At 42.2% G+C, this 11,806-nt stretch overlaps 1 protein-coding gene across 3 annotated transcripts in view; it reads right to left on the bottom strand.

Annotated features, from left to right (window-relative positions):
* HNRNPR (heterogeneous nuclear ribonucleoprotein R) overlaps positions 1–7,188 on the bottom strand; it is a 42,435-nt gene extending 35,247 nt beyond the window's left edge. Inside the window, exons 1-3 of one of the 3 annotated variants that reach the window (XM_053577144.1) lie at positions 7,033–7,183; positions 3,743–3,908; positions 1,017–1,135 (exon numbers count right to left, since the gene is read on the bottom strand). In XM_053577144.1, the coding sequence (XP_053433119.1) occupies positions 1,017–1,135; positions 3,743–3,899 (276 nt within the window). In that variant the 5' untranslated portion in view covers positions 3,900–3,908; positions 7,033–7,183. Of the gene's footprint in view, positions 1–1,016; positions 1,136–3,742; positions 3,912–7,032 lie in introns of all 3 variants that reach the window. The other 2 variants (XM_053577145.1, XM_053577147.1) reach the window with 2 other exon arrangements.
* Between the last annotated feature and the right edge of the window lie 4,618 nt (positions 7,189–11,806).

The raw sequence follows: 11,806 nt of genomic DNA on the forward strand, positions 1-11,806 counted from the left end.
GAGCCAGGTGAGGTATCACATGCCTGTAATCCTAGCACTCTGGGAGGCCAAGGCCAGAGGATCTCTTGGGTTTAGGACTTCAAGAGGAACCTGAGCAGAGTGAGACCCTGTCTCTACTTAAAGAGACGGCTCGGCTCCTGTAGCACAGTGGTTATGGCAAGAGCCATCTACACCAAGGGTAGTGGTTCGAACCTGGCTCCGGCCAGCTAAACAACAATGACAACTGCAACAAAAAATAGCTGGGCATTGTGGCGGGTGCCTGTAGTCCCACCTACTTAGGAGGCTGAGGCAAGAGAATTGCTTAAGACCAAGAGTTTGAGGTTGCTGTGAGCTGTGACGCTACGGCACTCTACCAAGGGTGACATAGTGAGACTCTGTCTTTAAAAAAAAAGAGAGAGGGAGAGAGAGAAATATTAGCTGGGTATTGTGGTGGGTGCCTGCAGTCCAGCTATTTGGGAGCCTGAGGCAGGAGGATCACCTGAACCAGGAGCTTGAGGATGCGAAGAGCTAGGCTGATACCAGGGCACTCGAGCCTGGAGCAACAGAGTATGACTCTGCCTCATAAGAAAAAAATAAAACAAAAACAGCAGCGTGGACCTCAGGAAGCTTACCTTGTAAGTTGGGAAAACAGTCTTCCATTTCTTGATACTTAACTGCATCTGGACTATCCTTGCCAGATATCTGAGACTATTCCTCCCACCTACATTTTACTCCAAGATAATAAAACAGGATCAAATAACCCCAAAACATTAAAAATCTGCACAATCACTACACTGTGGCTTTGATTTTAAGTTTTTAGAGTAAGTTACTGCAGAAAAGGGTGAGGGAAAACTTTTGCCTTATACTCAGGCTTCTGAAACTCTGCTACAGATCTTCTGTTCCTTTACACCGTAATTTTGTTTTAAAAAAAGAAGAATTCACAAACAAAAAAATACCACTTCTCCACAGGAAAAAACATAGTTAAAATAATTGCAGGTCATTAGCTGTTCAAAGACATTTCTGAGTAATGACCTTACCTGAACATGTGATAAGTCACTTTCTTTGAACTGTTGTAGTACAGACAGAGCTCCTTCTTCATTAAATTCCCTGAGAGCATCAATTGCTCTTTCATCAAGATCAACATAAGCTACCAATCCTAAAAATTAAATTAAAGAGAGGTAACATTACTGCAACAAAAGGGTAATCTAAACTCTCCTGACATTTAATTAAGAACTGTTATATTCAACATCACTAACAAACTAAACTTTCATTTAACTACATGTATATATGCAGCTATGCAAATACTACAAAGGTTGAGTGCATATTGAAAATAAAAGATAAAATGAATTTTAAACATGAATTTCAATCTCCATATTCTCTCTCTCTCTCTCACACACCCCCAAAACCACAAAAATCCTGACACCCATTTGCCACTCCCCAAATAGTGTTAAGTCTTGAAAGTTAAATCTGATGTACGTACTGTACTACAGATTAAGTATTAACATAACAGATTTGGGGTTATATTAAAGTGATAAGAATATATTGTATTTCCCAAGGATAAACCTTCAAATTATAGACTATTATACTTGTTGCTAACCATGTAAGAGGTGGGGAAAAATATAAGAACCAATTTTACTAAATAATTCTTTCCACTCTCCAAAAAAGTGTCAAAGGTTTTCTCTTCTTAACACCAGATATAAATTAAAATGCATTAGTTTATCTGAGCATCTTCTTTGCTGCAGTCAGAATGTGGAAAGGCATAATTTTAAACTCTTCTACAAATTCAAATGCAGCTTGATTAATCAATTCTGAAAGTCGTGTTTTAAGGCATTCTTTGTTCTTCTGAGATAAGCTAAGATTTAAAAGATGCTGTGGCATTCACAACACTGATTACACTGAAGGTCAATAATGACAATCTTTTTCAAATGGCAATAAGAACTTCATGGACTTACAAATAAACTATACAGAAAATACATGTACTTTATTCTATGTATGTAGTATATTTAACGGCACACAGAACATCTACGTTTAAAATATTTAAGTCGGTTAAGTTTGTGTTATATTTCTCTATATATGGAATATATTTCAGAATTGATCCAATGGAAAATAAAAACTTAAATTATTTCCATCTGCCCCCATGCAGATTAAAACCCCCAAATCCATATGAACTAACATCAAAAATAACTCCATTTTGGTAAAAAGCCACAAAGAATTTACTCCACACAGTAAATAAATTTTAAACAAATGTAATGCCAATTGCAGAGTTACTTAAAAAAAAAAAAAAAATGTTACCATGATTGGTTTTAAAAGCCCAAATAAGGCAAGGCACCATGGCTCATGCTTATAATCCCAGTGCTTTAGAAGACTGGAACAGAAGGATCATGTGAGGCCAGGAGTTTGAAACTAGCCTAGGCAAAATAGCAAGACCCCATTTCAACAATAAAAATTTTTTTAATTAGCCAGGCATAGTGGTGCATGCCTAGCACCTAGGACTAGCTACTCAGGAAGCTGAGGCAGGAGGGTCGCTTGAGCCCAGAATTTTGAGGTTACAATAAACTATGATCAGGCCACTGAACTCCAGCCTGGGTTACAGAGAAAGACCCTGTCTCTTAAAAAAAAAAAGCCCAAAATGAGCATGCCTAAATAATCAGAGTTTCCTTACTTGAATATTCCATACTACCACCCAAAGCCACAACTTAGGACACCCATCAATCCATTCTTTCAATCCAAGCCTACATCCAGACCATCAGCCTCTTACCAGTAACAAAACACTCACTCTACATGAGAACATAACAGATCACTGCCAATTAAATGAATGGCAGAATGTCACAGAAAGTTCCTGACGACTGATTTTCAAATGGGACCATCACCCAAGAGTCATTTTTATAAGTCATTTTAGGTCTAAAATTATCCTGAGCTTCCCAGACTTAAAAATTGTTTAAGGACAAAAAACCCAGCTATTTGTTACTACTGTACTTAAGACACATTTGTGAGTGAGACAATTCAATTCTCTCTCTCAGAATCTAGATAGGAACACAAAACTCAAGAGGAAGAAAGTTTCCATCTATGGCCCCTGAGGAGGAGGACACATTTATTTATGAACAACACTCCCTAAGGGTAAATCTCTTCTCTCCCTCTTAAAAACTCCAAACCACATACAACCAACCAGATTAAGATGTTCAAATTTGCACTTAACAGTGGGACTTCTGGGTTTAAAAAAAAAAAAAGCTGCTGTTACAAACCAAACACTTCCAAATTACTGAGAGATGTGGGTTTCTATCTTTTAGAAACTAGGCAGGCCACAAACTCTCAAGGAGTCTGACATTTATTATCATTTCAGACAATACAATCTAAACTATTCCTCTTACCATGCCACCTAATCAGACCTAAGCTCATTTAGCAATCACTTTAAGAAGCTAAAAGTAGAAAAGTAAAAGCAAAATGATGACTGATTTAGATTAAGAAATAAATGCAAAATTTGGTACACTGAAACATACATTTTAATTGGTGGAAAATCTAAGACAAATTGATGTACTGTTCTGAAACAACTAAGACTGCATATTCAACACTAAGAAGGCTTCAAAATAATGAAATAAGAGTATCAATGTCAAACCCAATATGCCCTCAATGAAGGGAAAGTAACAAACATTCAACTCTACAGATCAGAAACAGTAAGTATTATTTAACCTTAAAAATCTATAAAATTCAAAGTGGTTTGCCCTCACTTTCATAACCAGTCAGAAACAAGAAATGCATATTATACCTGTCTGAAATATTTCATCAAGTCTTTCTGCCACCTTCTGTGGGAGGCCTGCCTCTATCAGTGTCTTGTAGTGTTCTGTGTGAGTTACACTGGAAGTATCCATTGGTTCTTCCTCTTCTTTTAACTGTACCGCATTACCATTCACCTGATTAGCCATTTTAATATGCTGCTGGAAAAAATTCAGGAGCTATATTACATTAAGCCAGAAATAACTAGTTTGTAGGACAATGCATGATTTATCTAAACTAATTTGTATACATGCTGCTAATAACCTATACCAAAATAATATTTTATTTTATGCCTTCTGTGATGTATCTGACCTAAATTTGCAACAAACCTGTAAAATCACAGAAAATGTACATGGAAGCATTAGATCTTTAAGGAACTTCATGTACACCAGGTTAAATAAAGCTATTAATTTACTGAAGACAATTGCTGATTAACAAAAGCAGCTGTTGTGTCCTGGTGAGCAGATAAACAAATCACCATAAAATTTAAAAGTCCTTCAGCTCTCAATTCTTACAATGTTTTTTAAAGTTTTGGTTTAAAAACAGAATGAACACCCACAGACCACTTAATTTTAAAGACTTTCAAATTTTCCTAACTCTGCTTCAAATACAAGAGGTGTGAAGTGCCCTGTTGTCTCTAGTTCAACATGCTGGTGGTTTGGATTTTTTCCATCTCAAACAAAAAAACACAACTTGACGTTAAGTTTTGTTCTAAGATTAATTTGCTACTCCCATTCACAGATTTAAAAGAAAAAATGACCAAGTTTAAAAGCTAAACAATTGTTTTAAGTCAACAGTAAGTGATCTATAGTTAAGGTTGCTTCTTTAAAAAAAAAAAAAAGTGAGTACATGTTGGGTTTTTCCTATCAGTAAAATTAAGATGCAAAAACATACTGTAGAACGGAAAGCTAACTTCTTCCAATTATCTCAACAAACACTACCTAATTAGGACAACTTCAGTCAGATTTCTCAGATTTACCTACCAAAAGTCATTTTGTACATTTCACTTTCATGTAATGCTAAAATGGAACAATTCCCTAAAGGGAGAGAGTAAATAATAAAACCATACAAGGCCAGTTCTCTATACTGCCTCAAAAGACAGGGAATTAAAGTGCATTTGTCTGTGGTGAAATTATAACGTGATGAAGATAATAGGCAGCAGAATAAAAGACATTGTAACACACACTGAAATAAGACATGAAGGTGGATCTCAAGGAAAAAACCTACTTTTCTTAATGAAATTCAAGATATCTAGTCATCTACAAAGAAAATACAAGTCTCTTAAAAAGCACTAAGACACATGAGATAACCACACGGCTTAAGGCAACTTCCTTTCATTTCAAAGTCCACTTACATTTAGTTGAAGTTAATGAAAAAGGAGGGAAGACCAAGAAGAAAAGAAGGTAATAAAGAGGAAGAAGAAAGGAAAATGCAGAAAGGGCTACTTCTGAAAATGAGATAAATGACTTCTGCTAATTACAAAACATTAAGACTTGACAGCCCTCTAATATCTATATAGACGCAGATTGTGGTTAAACTCGGGGTGAATAAATTGGTTCTCAATGCAAGCCTCAAATTCTGATGAACTAGCGAAAGTGGAAACATTTGAAACTGGCACACTCTTGATCAAGAAACTATATTGTGTGAGATGAACATGTTTACTAATTAATACAAAGTATTTGTACAAAGATGCATCCTAAGATCCAAAATCTCTTTACGAACATATAGTTCTGTTTCTCCATGCTTCCCCCACCCCCAAATACTACCTTAAGATCATCGGAACTCAGAAGCTCTTAGTATCACAAGACCCTTTATAGCATTGCACCTGTGAATATTATTAGTCACAGAAAAGAGGCAAAATTTTTAACGGAAAAGTTCAATGAACATTTGTTAAGGTAGGTTTTTCTAAGTGTGTAAAGCAAAAAGATAAGTTGTATATTAAGCTCAAGATAAATATTTTTGACTACCATTCATTGCAAAGGCTCTACAAGTTGATACTGAAATTGGTTAAAGTGTCCAAAAAGTTTGTAAACTTTAACAAAAAACGTAAAATAGATTCCAGAAAATAAAACCCTCACATCAAGGAAAAATCTCTCTTCAAGCCACATACAAAGTGTTCATTTAAAAAAGACTTTTATGTCATATAAGACTATTTAAAACTCATGTCAATTCAACACAATGCTACACAGCCAAACCATAATTCTGGATGCAGCAAATATACTAATGCGATTGGAATCATTTCATCTAAACATTTTTGCAAAAAGGAGAAACTTAAAGATTTTAAAGGGCTGCTGGGAGATTTGGGAAGTCAGCACTAGCTCTTCGACTTTTTCTGAACCTCCATAAATTCTTCATATTAAGAGACGGGCTTTAAAAGAACCAACGAAATGAAAACTAACGGTTATCTTCATGGCTTAGGAGTGTCAAGCCCTTATCCTACGACTGACTCAAGAGACATAAATACAGCCTCTCGAGGACAGCAAAAATCTCAAACAGGTAGTGTGAAAGGACTGAACCTTTTAAGAACCCGTTGGCTTTAATTTTTTAATTTTGACAATACGGTTACTGCCGTATAAGAAAAAGAATCCCCTTTCCAATTGAGTGCGCCTATGACATTCTTAGAATTTTATATCTCAGGCGCCGCTTGAAGCCTAAGTTACACGGCGCCTAGTAGTCATTTTTTCCTTCAAATCTCGGCTCACAGCATGCAGAATGGGGGAGGGGAGGGAAGCTGCCCACACAAATCGGCCTTATGCGCTAGTACTCACACAAAAAAGTTTTCTCTCGGCTCAGGTAACCCTGGGATTTGCACCCCGCCCTCTGCCCACCCCACCTCTCTGGCCCGTCCAGATTATCAACACATCCCACTCGTGGCTAGGCCGGCCCGGACTGGAGCGAAGCAGATTCCGCGGGGAGAAGCAACAGCGCCGTGGGCGCCGAAGGGCCTTCGTCTGGCCGGCCGCATGGAGCGGCGGGCGGAGGCGGGAAAAGCACGGCCGGCCCCGGCAGGCCGCGCGGAAAGCGCCCGGCGGGCCAGACCGTAGGCTGAAGGCTGGAGGGGAGTGGAGAGGATGAGCAGGGCGAGGAGGCGCTTCAGCAGCGCTGGGCCCACAGCGGCGCGGCCTGACGAGGCCGAAGCCGCCCCCAACCCATCCCCACCCCCACCTCGGGGCGTCGGGAGCGAAAACGAAACTGGGGACACGGCGCCGAGCCTAGGCCGGGCCGAGTCGGGTCCGATCGGGGCTCCCAGCCCCTCCCCCCGCGGGCCAGCGCGAGACTCACCCGAGCAGAGCAGGGGCCGGCGGCTGGGCCCGTGAGAATCAGCGCGAGGAGCTTTGAAAACGACTAGAAATGGCGCGCGCGCCACCCCCTCCCCCCCTCACGGACAGAGACGCGATCCCGGCAGCACGCGGGGTTTCCCGGAACTGCTTCCAGGGACTCCCAGCTGCTGGGCAATCACTGCGCGAAGCGGCTTGACAGACACTTCAGGCGACCAATATTAGAGAGGTGAGGACGACCACGCCGGACGACTCGAGAGCCAATCGATAAAGCTGTCGGCTGAGCCAATGAGGGGACTTAGCGCTGCTGGCTGGGATGCCTCCGGGGCGGGGGCCGGCACACAAAGGGGCCTGCGGTGGGAGCCCCTGGTAGCGGCGAGACTGGGGGGCACCAGGCCCTTGGTGGCCGAGGCTCCTCCCCTTTCGCCGGCAGCCGATGCGAGAACGAAAGTCCAGGTCTAGCGCCGCGTGGCCGCCTCCGGAGCCCCGCCCCCTACGGTCCGCGCCGGCCTCGCTCCGATCTGGTGCTCCCGTCCTGTCGCCGGCGCCGCTTCACTCCAGAGTCCTCCCTCGCTCCGCCGCGGCCGCGCTTTCTACCGGGCACGCCCTTCGCCACGCGTTCGGGTCTCTGTCCAGGTCATCTTTTTGACTCTAGTTGGGACACAACTTGAAGACAATTTGGCTCATTTTGCTGTAGGATTTTGTATAGAAAATAGTCCTGTAGAAAGAGCGGAAAACTGCCTCTTTCCCTCCGTGGCTCCCTTCCGCACATCGTTGGTGGCAACGCGGAGTGAAAGAAATCGCTGAATGGGGCATGACTCAAAAGCAGTGTGTAACACAAATGATAGCGCAAAGACCTTTTCCCACAGGGTTTGATTTAATCAATATTCATAAAGTAGATAAAGCAAATATCTCTCATCTATGAATCAAAAGAACTGTACAGGGAAAAGGGTAATTCCCGAAGGAGACCAATTCCTGTTATTCCTAAACTTACTCCTCTTAGTCCAAACCTATCTCATCCTACGGAAACCTTCCTAATCCAAGTCTGTAGAGCCAGCCCTCTTCCCACCTCCAGTGTTCAACGCCCACCCTTCCGAAGGAGCGGAGGAGGTCCAGCAGTGGTCTGCTGGATTTCCAGATGACTCGAGAGCATTACATTTCTTAGAACCTATAGAAATGGCGCGCGCGCCACCCTCTCCCGGCCCCGGGAAATGGACAGAGATGCGATCCCGGCAGCACGCGGGGTTTATAGCACCTGTGGAGGGGTAAGCCAAAATCTAATTATTGAAAACTGCTGTGTGACCAGTTCGGAGCTAAATTCAAATTCTGTGTTATGGGGTATGAAACTTAAAAAAAAGAAATTGCTGGGCTCTTTAAGAAAAATAATACAGGGCATTGTGGCGGGCACCTGTAGTCCCCGCTACTTGGGAGGCTGCGGCAAGCGATCGGTTAAGCCCAAGAGTTTGAGGTTGCTGTGAGCCGTGACACCACAGTACTCCACCGAAGTGTAGACTGTGTCTACAGTACTCTACCCAATGTGAGACTGTCTCAAAAAAAAGAAAGAAAGGAAGAGGCGGTGCCTGTGGGTAGGGCGCCGGCCCCCTATGCCAAGGGTGGCGGGTTCGAACCTGGCCAAACTGCAACAAAAAATGGCCAGGTGTCGTGGCAGGGACCTGTAGTCCCAGCTACTCGGGAGGCCGAGGCAAGAGAATCTCCTAAGCCCAAGAGCTGGCGGTTGCTGTGAGCTGTGATGCCACAGCACCGAGGGTGACAAAATGAGACTCTGTCTAAAAAAAAAAAATTATACAGTGGCTCACAACCGTAATCCCAACACTCTAGGAGGATGAGGTCTGAGGTGGGTGGATCCCTTGAGCTCCGGAGTTCCATACCAGCCTGAGCAAGAGCCAGACCCCACCTCTAAAAAATAGCTGGGCATTGTGGCAGGTGCCTGTAGTTGCAGCTACTTGGGAGAATGAGGCAAACCATTCACAATGGGAAAGAAATGCTAAAGTTCAGATGAACATTAATAAAAACAAATATTTTTTTCCCCCATTCAAGTTGAAGGATCCCTGAATTCCATTCAGAGATTTGTTTTAAGTCCATTGTTATCCAATATTTTCTGAGGTAACATTTCATACATTTTGCCACATAGTCTGGAAGGTATACTCCACCTTTTCAGACCACATGTCTTGATTTTTTACTTGAAAAGATAGCCACCAAAAAAATTACTGTATAGATACAGATACTCATAAATTCAATATTCTATAAATATTTATTGCATGCCCTCTACAGACAAATCACTGAATTAAGAGTAGGAAATAGCCAGTGGCTCACCCCTGTAATCCTAGCACTCTGGAAGGCTGAGGTGGGTGGATTACTTGAGTTCAAGAGTTCAAGATCAGCCTGAGCAAAAGTGAGACCCCCCATCTCTACTAAAAATAGAAAAACTTATTGTGGCAGGTGCCTGTAGACCCAGCTACTTGGGGGGCTGAGGCAAGGGGATCCTTTGAGCCCAAGAGTTTGAGGTTGCTGTGAGCTATGATGCCATGGCATTACCCAGGGGGACAGAGTGAGACTCTGTCTCAAAGAAAGGGCAGGGAAGAGGAAAGAGAGGAAAAGAAAGAGCAGTCCAGGTAGGATAGTTAAATCCATTTTAATAAGCAGGTATGATGGAATGCTTCTGTAGTCCCAGCTGCTGATGTGTTAGGAATCCCTTGAGCCCAGGAGTTTGAATCTTGCCTGAGCAATATAGCAAGATATTGTCTCTAAAAAACAAAACAAAAATCCACTTTCAGGCTAGGCATGGTGGCTCATACCTATAATCCCAAAACTTTGGGAGGCTGAAGGAGGAAGATTACTTGAGCCCAGGAGTTTGAGATCAACCTGGGCAACATAGGGAGACCCCTTCTCTAAAAAAAAAAAAAACTTTAAAAATTACCTGGGCTAGTGGTGTGCCCCTGTAATCCTACCAACTCAGGAGGCTGAGGCAGCAGGATCACTTGAACCCAAGAGTTCAAGGCTGCAGTGAGCTATGATCCAGCAGTGCACTCCAGCCTGGACAACAGAGTGAGACCCTGTCTCTAAAAAACAAATGAAAAAGAGTGGTGAACTCTAAGTCACAACATTCTTCCATTCCAGAACAGTGGATTCCTTGGCTCATCATCAGGACTTTGGTGCATTCAACCCACTGACACTGAACTTTGCAGCCTTTTAAAAAAGACAGACATGGGCGGCACCTGTGGCTCAAGGAGTAGGGCACTGGTCCCATATGCTGGAGGTGGCGGGTTCAAACCCAGCCCTGGCCAAAAACCACACACACAAAAAAAAGAAAACAAAGCAGGCACGGTGGCATGAGCCTGTAGTCCTTCGGGAGGCTGAAGCAGGCGGATTTCTTAAGCCCAGGAGTTTCAGTACAGACATAGACCCCTCTGCCATCTCTTTAAAAAGAGAGAGAGAGAAATAAAAATAAAAAAATTTAGGCTAAATTCTAGAAATTGAATTCTAGGAGACTGTTGTACTTAACTCCATTGAAGTGTAATTATGTTAAGTCTTTCCTATAGGCTGGCAGAAAAGCCATATGCTATAAATGTTTTATAGAGGTATTACTGTAAGCTTTTAACTAAAATCCAGTAGACGCCTTGTGCAGTGGCTCATGCCTATAATCCTAGCACTCTGGGAGGCTGAGAAGGGTAGACCAAATTTTCCACACTTTCTGTGAAGGTTATGCTGGTCACAAAAGCAACATGGAAATATTTGGAATGGACAACTCATTAGCTTCAGAGAAGGAAAACAACACATCCGAAAGGAAAATTGAGAGAGGATTGTCGGTTTAAGGAGATATCTTGGCGTATCCGTTAAGATCCACCCAGCCTCGTTGTTTTAAGAATAAAAGAATAAAACAACCATTCTGGGTGTGGTAGCTCACACCAGTACTCCTAGTAGCACTCTGAGAAGCCAAGGTGAAGATCATTTGAGCTCAGGAGTTCAAGACCAGCCTGACCAAGAGCAAGACCCCGTCTCTGCTAAAAATAGAAAACTACCCACGCAGGTGCCTGTAGTCCCAGCTACTCAGGAGGCTGAGGCAGGAGGATTGCTTGAACCCAAGAGTTTGAGGTTGGGCTCAGTTCCTATGATGCCATAGCACTTAACCAAGGGTGACAGAGTGCTAGGCATGGTGGCTCATAGCTATAATACTATATACCTATTATTTCTGAAAAATAAATAAATAATAAAATCCAGTAGAATTCTAAAAAATAAAAATAAATAATAAAATAAATAAATAATAAAATCCAGTAGAATTCTATGGGTAATAATTGTTATTACCCATATTCAAATATACAAATCAGATTCTATAGGGGGTTGTGGGTCCTGTTCCCATAATCAGTGTGGTACTGTGGAGTAATTAGAACATTTAGTATAACTTGAGTATGTTTTGAAAATCCAATAAAACAGAATCAGTTATTACTAGACAGTGTATATAACTAAATTCTCATTACCCTTTTAAAAAACCCATTAAAGGAAGGGGGGAAAGCTGATTATCATTGATAATAACAATAACACCTTACATTTAACAGTTTGTCTATTATAAAAGAGTTTCAGCCGGGCGCTGTGGCTCAAGCCTGTAATCCCAGCATTGTGGGAGGCTGCAGAGGGAGAATTGCTTGAGCTCAGGAGTTCGAGACTCGCCTGAGGGACAGTGATACCCCAACTCATGAAAAAAATGGAAAAACCCAGCCAGGCACTGCGGCGAGCACCTGTAATCCCAGCGGCTTCAGGAG

This window comes from Nycticebus coucang, chromosome 22 (assembly GCF_027406575.1).
Source record: "Nycticebus coucang isolate mNycCou1 chromosome 22, mNycCou1.pri, whole genome shotgun sequence".
NCBI lineage: Eukaryota > Metazoa > Chordata > Mammalia > Primates > Lorisidae > Nycticebus > Nycticebus coucang.